The sequence below is a fragment of the Somniosus microcephalus genome, chromosome 3, assembly GCF_052327205.1.
Source record: "Somniosus microcephalus isolate GS21.2 chromosome 3, FLI_Smic_1.0, whole genome shotgun sequence".
NCBI lineage: Eukaryota > Metazoa > Chordata > Chondrichthyes > Squaliformes > Somniosidae > Somniosus > Somniosus microcephalus.
In genome coordinates, this window is record NC_140989.1 from 47,674,634 (window position 1) to 47,695,004 (window position 20,371).

Below are 20,371 nucleotides of genomic sequence, written 5' to 3' on the forward strand. Positions count from 1 at the left end.
AACCACACAGTGCAGATAGAGGCCATTTCGGCCCATCGAGCCTGCACCGACACATATCCTACCCGATCCCCGTAACCCCTACACCAACACATATCCCACCCTATCCCCGTAACCCCACGTATTTAATCCCCCTAACACTAAGGGTCAATTTATCATAGCCAATCAACCTAACCCGCACATCTTTGGACTGTGGGAGGAAACCGGAGCACCCGGAGTAAACCCACGCAAACACGGGGAGAATGTGCAAACTCCACACAGACAGTCGCCCGAGGCCGGATTCAAACCCGGGTCCCTGGCGCTGTGAGGCAACAGTGCTAACCACTATGCCACCGTGCTCTCATGGGAATGTGTCTCGTCTGTACCCGAACTGTCTCTTCTTTGATGGCCTTCCATTGCTTTATCTGCCAATCTTTGGTTCCAATACACCTGGGCCGGATCCCTTGAATTTAGCCATCCTCCAGGCGAATATTTTCACACTTTGTCCTTTTCCATACCTACTCTAAACCTAATGATATTGTGATCAGTTTCCCAAACGCTCTCCCATTTGGTTAGCACCTAAATTCTCAGCTCTAGCAAATCAAGTCCTAATTTCCCAAATCTCTCTTCATAACCGTAACCCCCATTCCTGTTAGAATCCTAATAAAGCTACACCGTACCTTTTTCCATTGCTTTTAAATCTTTTGTATAATGGGGGTGCCCAAAACTGTACAGAATACTCCAACGGTGGCTTAACTTGTTTAAGTTCAATATTACTGTACTTCCTTGCTATTGTAATCTATGCTTCTAAATAGAGACCAAGAATTTCAGTGACCTTTTTATAGTGTTATCTATTTTTGCTCCACTTTTGAATGACCTGTGCATCTGAATATCATGGCCTCTCTATTCCTCTACTTCAATTAAACCATTTAAGGCATGCTTTCTTACAATATTCTTATTTCCAAAATATATTGCTTCCATTTTTTCTACAGTACATTGAAATGCATCTGCCACCAATCTGCCAATCGTGTTAGCCTATGTCCTCCTGCAGCATTTCACAATTCTCGTATAATTTGCCATACCCCAAATCTGATGCTGCCATCCAATTCACATATTATTCCTTCAATTCCTAAGACCAGATAGAGTGTAAGGAAGTGCAGCTCCAACAGACCCCGATGAAACACCATATCTTTCCTACAAAAACAAAATACTGCAGATGCTGGAAATAAGAACATAAGAAATAGGAGCAGGAGTAGGCCACACAGCCCCTCGAGCCTGCTCCGCCATTCAATAAGATCATAGCTGATCATCGACCTCAACTCCACTCGACCTCAACTCCACTTTCCCGTCCGATCTCCATATCCCTTGATTCCCCTAGAGTCCAAAAATCTATCTATCTCACCCTTGAATATACTCAAAGACTCAGCATCCACAGCCCTCTGGGGCAGAGAATTCCAAAGAGTCACAACCCTCTGAGTGCAGAAATTGCTCCTCATCTTGGTCTTAAATGGCCTACCCCTTATCCTGAGACTATGCCCCCTAGTTCTAGACTCTCCAGCCAGGGGAAACAACCTCTCAGCATCTAACCTGTCAATCCCCTTCTGAATCTTGTATGTTTCAATGAGATCACCTCTCATTCTTCTAAAATCTGAAATAAAAACAGAAAATGTTGGAAATACTCAGCAGGTCAGGCAGCATCTGTGGAGAGAGAAACAGAATTAACATTTCAGGTCGATGACCTTTCGTCAGAACTGGATAAAGTTAGAGATGTAACAGATTTTAAGCAAGTGCAGGGGAGGGGAAGAAAGAACAAAAGGGAAGGTCTGTGAAAGGATGGAAGGCAGGAGAGATTAAAAGACAAAAGCGATGATGGTGCAAGGCAAAAGGAGATGGTAATAGGACAAGTAAAGAAACAAAAAATTAGTCTACAAGAGGTGTAAATGGGAATGGCAGAATCATCAACAGCTGCCATGTGAAAAAATAGGGGCAGAGGTTATGGTCTGAAATTGTTGAACTCGATGTTGAGTCCTTGCTACAGTTGTACAGGGCCTTGGTGAGACCACACCTTGTGTTGTGTGCAGTTTTGGTCGCCTTACCTGAGGAAGGATGTTCTTGCCATGGAGGGAGTGCAGCGAAGATTCACCAGACTAATACCTGGGATGGCAGGAATGACGTATGAGGAGAGATTGGGTCGATTGGGCTTATACTCACTGGAGTTTAGAAGAATGAGAGGGGATCTCATTGAAACTTATAAAATTCTAACACGACTAGACAGACTAGATGCAGGAAGGATGTTCCCGATGGCCGGGGAGTCCAGAACCAGGGGTCACAGTCTAAGGGTAAGAGGTAAGCCATTTAGGACTGAGATGAGGAGGAATTTCTTCACCCAGAGAGTGGTGAACCTGTGGAATTCTCTACCACAGAAGGCAGTTGAGGCCAATTCATTAAATATATTCAAGAAGGAGTTAGATATATTTCTTAAGGCTAAAGGGATCAAGGGATATGGAGAAGGCAGGGACAGGGTACTGAGTTTGGATGATCAGCCATGATCTCATTGAATGGCGGAGCAGGCTCAAGGGGCCGAATGGCCTACTCCTGCTCCTATCTTCTATGTTTCTATGAGTCCAAAAGGCTGGAAAGTGCCTAACTGAAAGATGAGGTGCTGTTCCTCAAGCTTACGTTGCGCTTCGTTGGAACAGTGTAAGGGGCTGAAGACAGAGATATCAGAGTGGGAATGGAGCGGTGAATTAAAGTGACGGGCGGCCGGAAGCTCAGGGTCACCCTTACGGACTGAACAGAGGTGTTCCGCAAAGTGGTCACCCAATCTACCTTTGCTCTCCCCAGTGTAGAGGAGACCGCATCGTGAGCAGCGAATATAGTATACTAAATTGCAAGAAGTACAAGTAAATCGCTGTTTCAGCTGGAAGGAGTGTTTGGGGCCCTGGACAGTGGGAAGGGAGGAGGTAAAAGGGCAAGTGTGTCATCTCCTGCGCTTGCACGGGAAGGGGAGGGAGTGATCAAGAAGTAGACCAGAGTGTCGCGGAGGGAGCGATCCCTTCGGAATGCTGAAAGGGGAGGGGAGATGTGTTTGGTGGCGGGATCATGCTGGAGGTGGCGGAAATGGCAGAGGATGATACATTGAATGTGAAAGTTGGTGGGGTGAAAGGTGAGGACAAGGGGAACCCTATCGTGGTTCTGGGAGGGAGGGGAAGGGGTGAGAGCAGAAGTGCGGGAAATGGAACAGATACGTTCGAGGGCCATATCAACCACGGTAGAGGGGAATCATCGGCTGAGGAAATCGGAAGCACTAGTATGGAAGGTGGCATCGTCAGAGCAGATGCGACAGAGACGGAGAAACTGGGAGAATGAAATAGAGTCCTTACAGGAAGCGGGGTGGGAGAAAATGTAGTCCAGGTAGCTGTAGGAGTCAGTGGGCTTATAGTGGAGACAGAGAAGTCGCGGAAGGGAAGGGAAGAGTCGGAGATGGACCACGTGAAGGTGAGGGAAGGGTGGAAATTGAAAGCAAGGTGAATGAAAACTTTCTAGTTCAGGGCGAGTGACCATATCTTTCCTGTCTGAGGAGCTTTCCTTTACTTTTTATTTCCTGCTGTCAAACTTTCTCTCTACCAAGTGACCACATTCCAGTTAATGCCATTTGCAATTACATTTGTAATAAGTATTTTAAATGGTACCTTAACAAATGCATTTTAAAAATCCATCGAATCCATATTCACTTCATTTCCTTTATCTATCCTCTCCTTTATTTCTTCAACAAATTCTGAGCTTATTAATCGCCGTTGCGGTTTAGATAACCCTGCTGACTGGCCATGATTAAGTCATGTTTCTTCAAGTGCTTAATTTCATCCTCTAGATTAACGACGCTGGCATTTCACCAACAAATGAGGTAAAACTAACTGGCCTATAATGTCTGTGCTATATCCCTGCCTAATTTCCTTGTGGTCTATCTAACTTAAAAAATCGATTAACTGCTTTAGTACCATTTCTCTTTGAAGAGGAGCACATCCAAAAAAAAATGAAAATGCCTTTAGATCAGCAGCTTACTGTCAATTTAACCCAACCTGCAGTGATGGACAGCTCAGCTAGCCAATTAGGAGGGGAAGTGCTGATGGCCGAAGAAGCTCCAGGGCGGGATCTGCGATCACAGAGAGCAGCCGTTTATGGCCCATAGCTGAAGTCACTGAAACAATCTCGTTTTGGGGTTTTTTTTCCCCCAAAAAGTAAACGTCAATTCTCACTGACCAAACCAATGGGATCTTCCATCAAGGCATATTAAGCGTCAAAATAAATACAGTCAGCCAGCAGTTTGAGAAAACAGGTCGAATAATAATGCTATCTCACCCTGGAGAGACCCAATCGTCCGATCTCAGCGTTGGGTGTTTGGGGCGCTGACGGACTCTCCGAGCAACATGGCAGCGAAGTGGGACAGCGGGCCCCGCGGCTCCTCCGGCGGCGTGCAGACACCTGTGCGCAGGCGCCGTTCCGCGCGTCCGTTGGAAGCGCGCTCCGGCGGCGATGGCGCGCACGGGCGCGCTCCTCCTCTCCCCTCGCTTTCCGCTATTCTTATTCTCGCCCGTCCAGTAAACTGGCGACTGCACTTTCAGATAGAACAAGTCGGCTTCGTCAGCCGCGACTCTCAGTCCGCAGCAGCGCTCCGAGTCAGAGAGCTTGCCAGTGGGTCCCCACTCCCGCTCTCAGATATAAGTAGGGCGATCTAGGCTGACGCTCCAGTGCAGTGCGGAGGGAGTGCTGGACTGTCGGAGGTGCCCGTCTTTCGGATGAGGCGTTAAACCACGCTCTTCTCAGGTAGACGTAAAAGATCCAGGACAATACCCAATACCACCATCACTAAAACATTACCTGGTCATTTCTGACAGCGGCCTGGAATTTGTGGTCCCAAAGTACAGGTCTTGCTATCTCTGTGTCAAGAAGTTCAGGGTTTTCCGGACGTGTAATTCACATCAGTGTAGTACAGTGGGAATTCCCTATGCGAGCTGCTGTGACGTCAACAAGCTGTCTAAGCAGCCAATCAAAATGCACAATTCTCAGACAGCCAACCAGGAAGTGAGTAAGTTCTTAAAATTTTAATTTAGAGCAAAAAATTAGGCGCTCACATGGGTGAAAGGGAAACCTGAAATAATGAGCAAACTTAAAATTAAAACATTTCTGAAAAGTTTTAATTTTAATTAAAATAAATTTGACACTGCACAAAGTTAAAATTTGTTTTTTTAAGGCCATACCTTTGTTCAGCACGCTGTTAAAACCCCAATTAAACCTTTTGGTCTAATTTTTAGTGGAGAATTTAAGAGTGTAATTACTGCGGAAGAGCCGAAGTTTTCGTCAGTTTCCGTGATTTGAGATATTTCACGGATTGCTGGATCTGCGCTAAATCCTTAAGTTGCAGTCAGTTTCAAAAGCGAAATGACAGCAAACGCTGTCAGTTCATCAGGTCAGCAAATTCTGGACCAAATTGTTGTTTATGGGACCTTGCTATGCACAAATTGCCTGCCAGGTTTCCTACATTACAAGTGACTAGCACTTCAGAAGTACTTCATTGCTTTGGGACATCCTGAGGTCATGAAAGGTGTTGTATAAATGCAAGTTTTTTCTGTGTCACACGTGGGTTGCCACCTTTTGCCAACTTCCCAGCTACCAGGCTCAGTCATTGTGGAAGGTGGGGAGCCTGGGGCAACAGTGGCCCATACTTTTGTGAAAGTCAAAAATAAATTAAAACTTATCTTGCAGCATCGCCAGTGAAACAGGTCAGAGAGTGGACAACACACACTCTAACCAGTTCTGTCCTGAAATGGCAATCTGATTCCTATGCAAGTCATGGGACTCCGCTTTGCATATAAAAAGGCAGAAGTGGCAGCGGGCTGTTTAGCCATGATGTGGGTCAAGCTTGATGGACCAGCTGGTCTTCTCTTGCTTGTCAATTTTGTAGATTTGAAATAAAACTTAATTTACACCCACCATTAGACCAATGAAAGTAGACAATGCAATGTACCAGTCAATAATATTGTCGTTTCACAGCTGTCCATGACTTAAGCATATAAAACAGGCTGACACTTCAATGCAGTACCAAAGGACTGCTGCATCAGAGGTAAGTAAACCATTAAACCAGCATGCTATTTGGCCAGGTGGATATCAAAAATCCAACTACATTATTTAAAGACCAAGGAGTCCCTCTTGTGTCTTGGCCTATTTCACCCTTTCCCCACCTCCCACCCAACTCAGCTAATGGTTCCTCGAGATCAGCTGGTCATTCATCTCAGTGGGCTGTGGCACAAACCGCTCAAAATCATTTCTCTTAAAAAATAAAATCTTTAGACCAGGTAACATTAGCATGTGGCATTCTTTGCCACAAACTGTTATTGAAGCAGCTTCCATATATCTTTTAAAATGAGTTAATTGAAAAAGATTAAAAAGGTATGAGTGAGCAGAATGGGATTGGAGTAGGTAGCTCATGTGGAAAAAACCAGACGATAAGCCAAATGGTCTGTTAGTGCACTGTAAAAAAAAAGACTTGCACTTATAGCTTTTCACAAGCACCAGATGTCCCAAAGCACTTTACAGCCAAGTACTTTTTGAAGTGTAGCACTGTTGTAGGAAACACAGCAGCCAATTTGCACACAGCAAGCGCCCACAAACAGCAATGTGATAATGACCAGGTAATATTTTCTTGCGTTGATTGAGGAACAAATATTGGCCAGGACATCAGGGATAACTCCCCTGCTCTTCTTCGAAATAGTGACATAGGATCTTTTACGTCCACCTGAGGGGGCAGAGGGGGCCTTGGTTTAACGTTTCATCCGAAAAATGGCACTTCAGACAGTGCAGCATTCCCGACAGTGCAGCATTCCCACAGTAGTGCACTGGAGTGTCAGGCTAGATTTTTGTGCTCAAGTCTTGAGTGGGACTTGAATCCACAACCTTTTGACAGAGATGAGTGCTACTAACTGAGCCACAGCTGTAAGATCCTGTAATTCTAAATTCATTGCATGTGAAGTGTTTTGAATGTTTGGGGCTGGGGTGGGGAGAAAGAGAGAAACACAATATGGCACGACCTAAATGCAAGTCTTGCTTTCTGTTGTGTGCATCAATGGGACTTCTGCAAGCCATTAACACTACAAATTCACAGCCAAGTTATTTATTGATACCGAGGCCGGCAACAGCACATGGTCTAGAATTCTGTTTTTATTGATGAAATAAAAATCAAAGCAAATGACAGTATTTTCTTCCAATTCATATCATTCCTGTATTATGTTTATCAGAACAAAACCTTTAAGGTAAGATGGACTTCAAAAATATTTTTAAAAAATTAGAAATAAAGAAGCATTTCATTTCATAGTGCTCAACTTTATGGATCAAAGAAGCAGAATTCTGCCCCTTAATCCTCAATTAGTTTTAAAGCCAGACCCCAGATAAAAAGTAGATACTATTAAAGAAACATGCAACGTAACTGCCAGTGAAGTACAAATGAAGTGATACAACTTAACATGCCATTCTGTAGACATACACAGGGTCAAGTTTAAAATATCTAATGTACGGTCACCAAAGAGTTAGTAGTTCTGTTTAAAATGTGGGCAGCCAGCTTTGCCTGTACTAAAAAGGCGCTAAATGCTGGCATATTAATATAAAACATTAACAGAGTCTTCAGTGGGGTTAACAGTAATCTGTTTTATATATCACAAAATGAGTTCTATACTGGTACAGTGTGAAGTCAGCTCTTGGCAATACAATCAGTACTTTCATCAAAAGGAACAGGTTCTTCACTTTAACATGCATTACACAAATGGAGAGAATACCAAGTTGATTACACTGAATATTTCAGATGAGTTTCTATCAATTATAAACCAGGTGGGGTCAGACAACATTCTCAAAACAAACATTACTGTGAGCTTCACACAACTCTAAAATATCGTAATTATTATGTCACTCACCCATTACTTAGCTACAAAAGATACAAAGGCAACAGAACTGATCAAAATAAATGGGAAGAGAATAGACTCAGTATAAGCAGCTGGGAAAAATAAAAATGGAAAGAAAAACACTTAATTGTAGAGATTTCGTCCCCTTCACAAACGACTATAAAAGACTCTTCCACAAGAATTCTTGGAACAAAAACAGCCATCACTTTAATGTTATTTTCCAGTTTGTTTTCAAAATCTACATTTAAAACACACGGAAAGTGTAAGGTGTGAGGTGCTAATGCTAAATGCAGAAAAGCTTAGTAACAAATTTTAAAATAAAGTTACTAGTTCCCATTATTTTCTGCTTCTAAAATTTTACCTTTCTGGACTCAAGACAGATGTAGATAAAAAAAAATCAAAACTTCTACAGTAACGAAGGTCTGGTTCTCTTCACATGCATTAGAAGATAAACTTTCAAACACAAAACTGGACAGACACGTTTAATATTAAACAATGGCATACAAAATATTTTAACAAAACTTCAAAGGATTTTTCTGATTTCTTTGAATACAGAGAGCACAGACACAAACTGTCAGTATACAACACTTGGAAAACAGATTGCTGCAAACCCAATTTATGAATTCAATTTTTGAAAAGGTTAAGGCATTTCATAACAATCTACCACAATCAGTTTACAGTTCTTTCCACCATAGAATGCATTACAAAGTTATGCAAGCTGGCTAATAGAATTTGCGGCAGAAATATTTTTGTGGGGCTTTAACTTTCACCATCAGCAGTCAACTAGGTATTTAGCAGAAATATTCGGCTACCAAATGATTATAGTCGCTATCTTGGCTTCATGAAAGTATTTTTTTTTTTTTTTTTAAAGTGAGCAGTCATTTTAAAGTTGCCATTTGATGCTAATTTCCACTATGCTAATGTTGATGAACACCTTACAACTAAAGACAGACTACAAGTTAAAATCAACATAAAAGGTCCATTTTTTTTCCATTAAGCAAGAGTGGAAGTAAAACAGAGCCTGCCACTCTTCACATATCCTGAGCTCTTGGGTCAAAGAGTGGAGTTAGGACATTGTCTTCAGTCGTTTCTTCTATTGGTGTGGTGGACTGTGGTTTCGGTTTCTTAAAAAGGGAGGGCAAGTTTTTGATATGCACCTCTTTTTTGAACTTCTGCCCAAGTGGCTTCTGAAAGAGGACAGAAAAAAAAGTTATTTGAATACAGAACGTATAAACGAGTTAAATAAATGGTTGAAGATTAATTTTACGTGCGCAAAATCTATTGTATGCAACAGATACTACACTGAGGTGGAAGCAATAACATGCAAAGTCAGGGACGTGGAACACAAACTGCATTTTTTGATTGGAGGATAAGTTAACATACCCTCAAGGGGATTAATAAAAAAACACCGATCACTCCAAAGCAAGAGAAAAAGAACACGTTTTAATGGAAACTAATAAATTAAACTGTACAAGATTTTGAAAACCACAGTAATCATTCAACATGGTTGCTTTCTTCAAAAATAAAGATCTCTTACTGGTTTAAAATTAGTTCCAGCACAAGTCATACTATTTAAGTGCTAAGTTTTAGCATCTCAACCTTGGGAGAGTGAAATTATACACCGCTATCCATGCTGTCAGACACTCTAAAGTGCTTCACATTCAATGAATTACTTCTGAAATGCAGTCACCATTAGAAAATTCAGCATTTCAGAGAAATCACATTGACCTTATATTTATGTTTCAGTACTGGGATAAGTATCCAAAATAAAGGACGCACATCCTTGGCAGCCAATCAGTGATAAACCAATTGATTTTTCACTACCTAAAGAACTTATATGGAAAATAGTTGTAGCTGAGCAAACACCACTACCAAGACAAAAGTAAAAATTAACAGGGTGATGGCATGGGCCATGCCAAAATTCACTTGCCCCAGTCACCAGGTTAGATCTTTGTGGTTTGAATCCGACAGGATGAATTGCCACAAGGTTGCTTTCTATTTGCATAAATGGGATTTAATATTTGCTCATGGCAGTAAAGAGGACATTAAAATAAACTAACAATTTTCTGTCCATTTTCCTCAAGACATCTTAGTTCTTGCTACACTGCCCCAACTATGGATTCTGATCAGATAAAGATCCCCTTAGTGTGACATTTCAGTTCTCCACATATGTCCACTGAATTTGTACCATATTAAAAGAAGTGTTCTTGCACTGTAATCCCACCCACAAACGGCTTGGATAATAAATTAATTTCACTCAAGATCCCAGCCAAAAACAGGATATCAATCTCAGTCCAAGCTGAATTCAGGTTCTGGAGGTTAATGGTTTAACTCTTCTCCACCCTCATACCATGTCAATAGAATTCGAACATTCTTCAATATATGGGAAATTATACAACACAAACATCCAGCTATTTTCATATCCCTTCCAGCATATGTTGAAATAGCCCTTGAAAAAAATTGATTGTAACCAGCCCAAAACTGCACATAAAAGTACTGTAAAGAGGCGTGAAACAGACAAATAAATCTGTGCTGTGCATTAATGGTTTAGCCACCATTACTTCTTAAAATATCACAACCAACCATTGTGGAAGACCACTTTTAGGAACCACCGCATACTCAACTTACCCCAATGCAGCCAGACAAGAGTTTCTTAAAGAGATCCTTTCTCCTTTTGTCACCCATTTTATGAGATGATGGGTTCAGAAGTTTTGTATCAAATTGATCCAAAGCATCTCCAGAGATTTGAGGAACCTGCTGCATCACCGTTTTTAAATCAGGATATCGTGGTCTCTACAAGTGTAATTTAAAAGGAAAATTAACATCTATAGCATATACAGATAAAGGAAATCAAGTTAGTACATTATTGAGTCATTAGGATGCCCCAAAGCATTCCACGATCCTGTTATGCTCTCCACCCTGGTTATTATTTTTCTTCCTCGGTTTTGGTGCCATTTAGCATTATGCCAATGAAAGGATGGGCTCAAACTGTGTACTATAAAGAATCTCATGCAAGGAGAAGACACACTGCCAGATCCAGAGTCCTTGCTGTTGGTCACAGCCAGGCACATTCCCCACAGTGCTTCTGAAGGAGCACATAGGCTGCTCACCGCCTCCACGCAAGATGAACACTTGTTCATTTAAATCTGCTGAAACGGTCTGCATTCAAAATAGTGCAAAGGGGACAACTAGCCGACTTGAAATTTTGATTTTTAAAAAAAAAAATTTAAATAGCAAAGTTCAGTTGGTGATAGAATTGCAAAAATTTAGTTCCCCTTTGCTTTAGTATTGTGCACTCAAGCACCCACTGGATGCGTAAAACCATTAATTAATATACACAGACACACACATACATAGCTAGCACCACAGAGGTGGGTCTAGAGAACTACTAAAGATGGGCTTTGGAAGAAAGGAAGACAGGAGGGTGAAGGTTGAGTCCCAGAAGAAAGTGTGGCTGCAAGCAGTGGTCCAGTGAGAGAAGTACCACTCTCGAGCTCTAGAGGGAAGAAGGACAGGAGGTTGGAAGCCAAATGGCCAAAGTCCACCTGATCCATAAATTACAAGTATCAGCCTTGGTTCAGAGGTAGCACTCTTGCCCAAGACAGGTCATGGCATCAAGCCCCACCCCAAAGCTTCAGCACATAATCCTGAGACACTTCAGTGCCTTACTGAGGGAATGCTACACTCCAAGAGGTGCCTTCATTTAGAGGAGATGTCGAATAGACAAATGTGCCTCGGTTTGTAGATGTTAAAGATCCCCAGCACTATTCAAAGAGGAACAGGGAAGTTCTGATGTCCTGGCCTAAAGTGAACCCTCAACCAACACCATCAAAAATGGGTCATTGCCACATTTGCCAACAAAAAAAATTCAAAAAGTAATTAATTGGCTGTAAAGCATTTGGAATTTCATGAGGATGTGAAAAGTGCTATATAAATGCAAGTTCCTTCTTTCTATAAAAGTCATATAAATATAACCATAAATAATAACTTACATTTAGATAGCGTTTTTAACCTAGAATAATGTCCCAGTGATTCAGAGGTGTAAATCAGAAATAAATGGACGTTAAGCCAAAGGCGAAGAGCGATTAGTAAGGGTGACCAAAAGCTTAGTCAAAGAGGCAGGTTTTAAGGAGGATCTTAAAAGCAGAGAAACGGAGGGGCTCAAGACAAGGAATTCCAGAGTGTGCGGCACAGGCAGCTGAAGACAGTGGCGGGACGGGACAGAGATGCACAAAAGGCCAGAGTTGAAGGAACAGACAGATTTTGGGGGGGGGGGGGGGAAGAGAGGAGAGGGAAAAAGAGGGGGGTGTATGACCAAAAAAAGATGGGGCAAGGCCATGAAGGGGTTTAAACACAAGGATGTGAATTTTAAATTGGGGCTGTTGGTCGACTAGGAGCCAAATGCAAGTCAGTGAGGGTAGAGGCGATAGGTGGGCAGAACTCCTAAAATGTCACAAATTTCCTTTCAATGGAGTGGGTCAGTCATCTGGGTGGGGGTTTTGAAATATCAGCAGTGCAAACACAACTTGAGCTCATGCACAGTGTAGCCAACAACACGCTATATTTTATTTTTGTCATTAAAAACAATTGTAACAGGTAAACAAAATTACAAACGGCAGCCAATATCTGGGATAGGCCCCAAGTGCAGTCAAAGACCACGGAAAGGTAAGGCTGACGAGCAAACAGAAAGCCAATTTTACGTTTACACAGGAGACCAAGCAAGAAGCTGAACGAGCTCCCCTCCCCCAAAAGAAAATTACTGTTAAAAAATGTTTTTAAATCTAAAGCAAAAGCTTAAGATTGTTAAAAGGGCTCAAGGCTCAGAAAATTTTCACGGAGTGTGTGTGAAAATATTTACAGACTGCACACAAAGCCACCAAGCGGCCAAACTACTTACGTTTATATATGCAAATCAGAAATATGGACCGAGGAATTTATAATGGGAACAAGTTGACAGAGTGCAACAGTAAGAGACATGCTATTTTAAAGTATATTATGGATAAAATCTAACAGTAGCTCCATTTGGCCAGATGTTGTGGTCAGTAGCGAACAAACGGGGCCAGTAAGGTGCGTGTAAGGGTTGCTCTAGAGCTTGGGACTGATTAGAGTGAGCCTTTCGCTGCATCTAACCTGCGCTATACCTGATGTTGTATCCTGCCAATATTTATCCCTCAACCAACACCTAAAACATGGTCATTATTTAATTGCTGTTAGTGTGATCTTGTATGTGCAAATTAGCAGTCATATTTCCCATAACAGTGACTACACTTCACAAAAGTACTTCTTTGTCTATCAAGCATGTTGGGACATCCGAGGTCGTGAAAGGTACTGTACAACTGCAAGTCTTTCTTTCCAGTACTTAAAATAGGAACCATTCCACTCACCAACATTCTCCACCTTAATAAACATAAAATTCAAATAAAGAGCATTGGAATAAACAAACAATTTTTCTAACGCTTGTCCATTCACCAGACACTTTGCTTACCAGTGCCTCATAGATCATGAAAGCAAGATTGACCAACGCCGCAAGGCATCCTTCATGTTGTCCGTGCATTTGCAGCCCTCTAAGCACACTCATGAAGAACCAACTGGCTGCATCAGAATGCAGGGTTGCAGACAATACCTGAATACAAAGAATAATCCAATTTGACTATCAAGGCTTATAAAAACAAAAGGAAACATTAACAGTAATGTGCTAAATGAAATGTTTATCAGGAATTCCACAAATGAAATGCCAGCAAGTGATGCCTCCATTAAAAAAGAACTGATGTGCAAATGTAAATAAAAAAATGAAGGTCAAAGGACAGAACAAAATATCAACCCAAAATTTCATATCTGGGACATTTAATGCACAATTTTAAACATTTCCTTTCAACATTTACTTCCATTATTGAACTAGTCAAGCATTACATTAAATTGAACAGCTTTTTCAAATTTGGTATTAGAGTGCGGTTATACATGTTTGTGGGATAGGCACTGGCTTTCAAATAGAAGGTTTCTAGGATGTTAGACATGGAAAATTACTCTAAAATGCATAGCACAGAATGCAACCACATGTTGAATGTGCTGAGAGTGAGTGCTAATTGGATATGTTGCAATATACATATTAAAATCGTTAAGTTTGCCAGCGATAGCACCCATGAAATTAGCAAATTAAATGACAGCAGTATCACTAGCTGCTATAGAAAACGCCCTGCAATATAACTGGGGTAATTTCTACAACACTGCAAAACCCACTGTATTGTTAAGACACACACACAAGATAGAGTACTTAAATAATTTGTCAAAGACAATGCAACTTCAGCTGAAGTTTGTAGTGAATAAAGCAATACATGGAGAAAAAAGAAAAACTGACAAAATTGTGGAAAAGACTACCGCCTTTCCAGGCATGCTAAGCAAACAGCAGTACACTAAAACCAACTATGAAAAAGGGATCCAAAATTGGTACTATTCACAAAAACCGTCAACTTCAAATTGTAAGTGTTTTCCCTGATGGTTTAGTTGATTAACACACTGTCCAGCTCGGGATAGTCATACAGACTACATTAGGTGAGACAACAATAGGGATTATCACAATTAGCCAGAGAAGGCAAACAGGCTACGCTCCCACTACTGATCACTACCCAATGATCCCCTTCTGAGAAGTGTGCATGTGTATATGCCAAACAATGGCAGGATTGGGGTTGCTGTAACGCCCTCCATGGTAAAATAACCAGCCAACTTGTACTCGAAGCTGACTGTACTTCAACTGTACCCCAGCACGAATTAACTAAGAAATATAAGCATTCTTTTGGAGGCGTGGAAAGCTTGTTCAATTCAAACTATTACAACAGCAGGGCAACGGAATGAAATGGATAATTCCTTTAAATGGGCTGAATGACCGCTTCCTGTGCTGTAAAATTCTGTGAATCTATAAACACTTGATGTACCCGGCCACAAATTCATACCGACAAAAACACTCAAGGGTACTCTTGGCCCATTTATATACTTGCCTGTTTGATCAATGGCCAGCAGAGTTGCAGTGTCGCTCGCTGGCACGTTATAGTGTCACTCCAAGAGATGGCACTGTAAGCAGTTGCCAACAGTGCCTTACAGATTTCCTAAAAAGAGTAAAGGAAATCAGTCAGAACTATTAACATTACACTTCAGAGCTGCTTGGCAAGCAAATGTTGGTACTGGTCCAATCTGCACCCAAGCAAAGTTAGAAGTGAAAATATCACCACTACATACTGAACCAGATATAATAAAGGCTTGTGCCTACAACTCCTCCCCCACAAGTGTTCAACTGAAATCACTTTGCCCAGTATAAAAGAAAAACAAACCAGTCTACCTCAGACTTGAGCAGACATTTTCCAAGGTCAGTGAGTTCTTCAGATCCAACGTGTGGACCATCACTTGTGTTCATCATTTCATCATCTATTAAAAAGACACAGGTTTGATATATCAGCTTTTCACAGTAAATGCAATACTGTTGTACACATTCAGGAAGAGGAGGCTGTGTCTCTCAATGGTTAAAGTTAAATCCTAGCATTAAAATACCACTAAAGATTTACAGATTCCATCCAAGCTTCGTAAATGCGTAGGAAAATAGCAGTGAATCAAATCAGTTCTCTGCAACCGCGACCGAAGGTTCCGAAGGTTGTGTTGCCTGCCCGGTGCCAGGGTTAAAGACATCTCCTCGCGGCTGGAGAACAACTTGGAGTGGGAGGGGGTGGATCCAGTTGTCGTGGCCCACATAGGAATCAACGACATAGCAGAACCTCATTCCTAGTTCTACCTGAGGGAGTTTGAGCTAGGATCCAAATTAAAAAGCAGAACCTCAAGGTAATAATCTCTGGATTGTTACCTAAGCCACTTGCAAATTGGCATAGGGACTAACAGATTAGAGGTTTAAATGCGTGGCTCAGAGTGGTGTGGGAGGAAAGGCTTTCGGTTCATGGGGCACTGGCACCAGTACTGCGGAAAGAGGGAGTTGTTCAGTTGGAACAAGCTCCACTTAAACCGGACTGGGACCAGTGTCCTGGCGGACCAAATAACTAGGGCAGTAGACAGGGCTTTAAACTAATGAATGGGGGGGGGGCAGGAGGATGCAGGAAAGCGTAAATTTAAAAGCAGCGAGAGAAATGTCGAGGCTCTAGAGCAGAGTTTTGGGTAAAAATAAGCAGAGTGGATCAGGAAGGAACAGAGTAACAAAGATAATAAGACATCGGTGACATCAGGGAAAGAGAAATAAGTCAAAGCTAAAGGCACGATATCTCAATGTACGAAGCATTCGCAACAAAATAGATGAATTAATAGCGCAGATATAAATTAACAGGTTTAATCCAATAGCCATAAAAGGGACGTGGTTGCAAAGTGGCCACGGTTGGGAACTAAATATTCCAGGATATACAACTTTTAGAAGGGATAGGCAAAATGGAAAAGGAGATGGGGTAGCCCTGATAATAAAGGATGGGATTAAGACAGTAGGGAGAAAGGAGCTTCGCTCCGAAAACCAAGTTGTAGAATCAGTTTATGATAAAGAAGCAGTCCATGCCCACATGCAACAAGACCTGGACGACGTTCAGGCTTGGGCTGATAAGTGGCAGGTAACATTCGCACCACAGAAGTGTCAGGCAATGACTATCTCCAACAAGCAAGAGTCTAACCACCTCCCCTTGACATTCAATGGCATTACCATCGCCGAATCCCCCATCAACATCCTGGGGGTCACCAATGACCAGAACCTTAAGTGGACCAGCTACATAAATATATTGTGGCAACAAGAGTAGGTCAAAGGCTAGGTATTCTGCGGTGAGTGTCTCGCCTTTCCACCATCTACAAGGCACAAGTCAGAAGTGTGATGGAGTACTCTCCACTTGCCCGGATGAGTGCAGCTCCAACACTCAAGAAGCTCGACACCATCCAGGATGAAGCAGCCCGCTTAATTGGCACCCCATACACCACCTTAAACATTCACTCCCTCCACCACCGGCACACCGTGGCTGCAGTGTGTACCATCTACAAGATGCACTGAAGCAACTTGCCATGGCTTCTTTGGCAGCACCTCCCAAACCTGCGACCTCTTCCACCTAGAAGGACAAGGGCAGCAGGCGCATGGGAACATCACCACCTCCACATTCCCCTCCAAGTCACACACCATCCTGACTTCGAAGTATATCGCCAATTCTTCATTGTCGCTGGGCAAAATCCTGGAACTCCCTACCTAACAGATCTGTGGGAGTACCTTCGCCACACGGACTGCAGCAATTCAAGAAGGTGGCTTACCACCATCAAGGGCAATTAGGGATGGGCAATAAATGCTGGCCTTGCCAGCGAAACCCACATCCCATAAATGATTTTTTTTTAAATTGGGTGGAGCTAAGAAACAGCAAGGGACAGAAAACATTGGTGGGAGTTGTTTATAGGCCCCCAAACAGTAGTTGTAATGTAGGGCAGAGTATAAATCAGGAAATTAGAGGCACATGTAACAAGGGTAATACAATAATCATGGGGGACTTTAATCTACATATAGACTGGGCAAACCAAATTTGCAATTAATAGTGTGGAGGATGAATTCATGGAATGCATGCAAGATAGTTTTCTAGATCAGTATGTTGAGGAACCAACTAGGGAACAGGCTATTTTAGATCTAGTATAGTGCAATGCGAAAGAGTTAATTAATAACCTGGCAGTAAAGGGGCCTATAGGGGAGAGTGGCCATAACATGACAGAATTTTATATTGACTTTGAAAGTGATTTAGTTAAATTCAAAACTAGGGTCTTAAATCTAAACAAAGCAAACTACGTAGGTATGAGGGGCGAGTTGGCTAAGGCAGACTGGGAAACTACATTAAAAGGTATGACAGTGGACGAGCAATGGCTAGCATTTAAAGAATACATCATTTACAACAAATAAACATTCCTTTAAGGCACAAAAACCCCACAGGAAAAAAGTGGTCCAACCGTGGCTAACAAGAGAAGTTAAAGATAGTATTGGATCAAAGGAAGAGGCTTATAATGCTGCCAAAAAAGTAATAAACCTGAGGACTGGGAGGATTTTAGAATTCAGCAAAGGAGGACCAAGAAATTGATAGAGAAAACAGAATACAAGAGTAAACTAGCGAGAGTCATAAAAACAGACTGTAAAAGCTTCTTTAGGTATGTAAAAAGAAAAAGATTAACGAAAGTAAATGTGGGCCCCTTACAGGCTGAGACAGGAGAAGTTATAATGGGGAATAAGGAAATGGCAGACAAATTAAACAAATACTTTGTGTCTGTCTTCACGGAAGACAAGAGAAAAAACCTCCCGGAAATAGTGGACAACCAAGGGTCTAGCGAGAATGAGGAACTGAACAGTATTAGTAAAAAAAAAAAAATAGTACGAGAGAAATTAATGGGACTGAGTCGATAAATCCCCTGGGCCTGATGGCCTACATCCTTGGGTTTTGGAAGAGTTGGCTATATGGATAGTGGTTGTCATCTTTCAAAATTCCATAGCTTCTAGAAGAGCTCCCACAAATTGGAATGTGGCAAATGTAACCCCACTATTTAAGAAAGGAGGGAGAGAGAAAACGGGGAATTACAGAGCAGTTAGCCTGACATCACTAGTAGGGAAAATGCTATAATCTATTAAGGACGTGGTAACAGGGCACTTAGAAAATAATAGGATTGGGCAGTCAACACCGATTTATGAAAGGGAAATAGTGTTTGACAAAAATCTGGAGTTTTTTGAGGTTGTAACTAGCAGAATACATAAAGGGGAAACCAGTGGATGTGGTGTATTTGGATTTTCAGAAGGCATTCGATAAGGTGCCACACAAGAGGTTATTAAACAAAATTAGGGCTCATGGGATGGGGGGTAATATACTAGCATGGATTAAGGATTGGTTAATGGACAGAAAACAGAGTAGCAATAAACGGGTCATTTTCAGGTTGGCAGGCTGTAACTAGTGGGGTACCGCAAGGATCAGTGCCTGGGCCTCAACTATTCACAATCTACATCAATGATTTGGATGAGGAGACCAAATGTAATATATCCAAGTTTGCTGCTGATACAAAGCTGGGTGGGAATGTAAGTCATGAGGAGGATGCAAAGAGGCTTCAAGGGGATATAAGACATGCTAAGTGAGTGGGCAAGAACATGGCAAATGGAATATAATGTGGAGAAATGTGAAGCTATCCACTTTGGTAGGAAAAATAGAAAAGCAGAGTATTTTTTAAATGGAGATTGGGAAATGTTGGTGTTCAGAGGGATCTGGGTGCCCTTGTACACGATCGCTGAAAGTTAACATGCAGGTACAGCAAACAATTAGGAAAGCAAATGGTATGTTGGCCTTTATTACAAGAGGATTTGCGTATAAGAGTAAAGACGTCTTAATGCAATTATATAGGGCCCTGGTGAGACCACACCTGGAGTATTGTGTACAGTTTTGGTCTCCTTACCTAAGGAAGGATATACTTGCCATAGAGGGAGTGCAACGAAGGTTCACCAGACTGGTTCCTGGGATGGAGGGATTGTCAATGAGGAGAGATTGAGTGCACTAGGCCTATATTTGAGTGTTTAGAAGAATGAGGGGTGATCTCATTGAAACATACAAAATTCTTACAGGGCTTAACAGGGTAGATGCAGGGAAGATGTTTCCCCTGGCTGGAGAGTCTAGAACCAGGGGTCACAGTCTCAGAATAAGGGGTCGGCAATTTAGGACTGAGACCAGGAGAAATTTCTTCACTCAGAGGGTGGTGAATCTTTGGAATTCTCTACCCCAGAGTACTGTGGAGGCTCAGTCGTTGAGTATATGCAAGACAGAGATCGATATATTTTTGAATATTAAGGGAATCAAGGGATATGGGGATAGTGCAGGAAAGTGGAGAAGAGGTAGAAGATCAGCCATGATCTTATTGAATGGCGGAGCAGGCTCGAAGGGCCAAATGGCCTACTCCTAGTTCTTATACTAAACTTTGAGTTTTCACATCATACAGCACATCTGATATTTTATATTCAGCAACAGTGACAGCACCAGCCAGGATGCTAGATATTTTTGAACACAAGCTATCCGAGAACATTTATTCAACACAATAGCTGGAGGAAAGAGGGAAGCCTGCAGGGACAGTTTGATTTGATGTTGCAGTTTTGGCCAGCAACTCAACTAGACAACCCTCGAACGAGAGAGGTGGAGATGGTATGGGGTCATCCAAGGTCAAGTCTTTGGCGTTCTTCCGTCTGGAGAAACGGGTAGTCTGAACAGGAAAACAGCCAGGAAGGTAGAGAGTCTTCTCTTTCTAATCAGCCAGTGAGGGATGGAGAGTTTCCAGGTTAGGATACGAACACATATGCCTTGTAGAAGAAAGGGCAGTACAGTAGTCACCACTTAAAACGCTCACATTTAAAACGAGTAGTGGCTTATATTGGCCAAAAAGCAAAACCCATTAACTATTTGCATCGTCAATTCAAAGTTGCCAGTTAC

General features: G+C 42.0%; 2 protein-coding genes across 5 annotated transcripts in view; both read right to left on the bottom strand.

Annotated features, from left to right (window-relative positions):
- LOC147121022 (CAP-Gly domain-containing linker protein 4-like) overlaps nucleotides 1-4,958 on the bottom strand; it is a 457,143-nt gene extending 452,185 nt beyond the window's left edge. Inside the window, exons 1-2 of one of the 4 annotated variants that reach the window (XM_085980320.1) lie at nucleotides 4,336-4,702; nucleotides 1,564-1,624 (exon numbers count right to left, since the gene is read on the bottom strand). The gene's annotated coding sequence lies outside the window, so the exon portion shown is untranslated. Of the gene's footprint in view, nucleotides 1-1,563; nucleotides 1,625-3,668; nucleotides 4,006-4,335; nucleotides 4,703-4,854 lie in introns of those variants that run through there. The other 3 variants (XM_085980323.1, XM_085980321.1, XM_085980322.1) reach the window with 3 other exon arrangements.
- Nucleotides 4,959-7,171: 2,213 nt separating this feature from the next.
- Nucleotides 7,172-20,371, bottom strand: part of xpo5 (exportin 5) — a 78,655-nt gene continuing 65,455 nt past the window's right edge. Inside the window, exons 28-32 of the mRNA XM_085980325.1 lie at nucleotides 15,256-15,341; nucleotides 14,918-15,025; nucleotides 13,411-13,548; nucleotides 10,554-10,718; nucleotides 7,172-9,112 (exon numbers count right to left, since the gene is read on the bottom strand). Of these exons, the coding sequence (XP_085836451.1) occupies nucleotides 8,957-9,112; nucleotides 10,554-10,718; nucleotides 13,411-13,548; nucleotides 14,918-15,025; nucleotides 15,256-15,341 (653 nt within the window). The 3' untranslated portion in view covers nucleotides 7,172-8,956. The remainder of the gene's footprint in view (nucleotides 9,113-10,553; nucleotides 10,719-13,410; nucleotides 13,549-14,917; nucleotides 15,026-15,255; nucleotides 15,342-20,371) is intronic.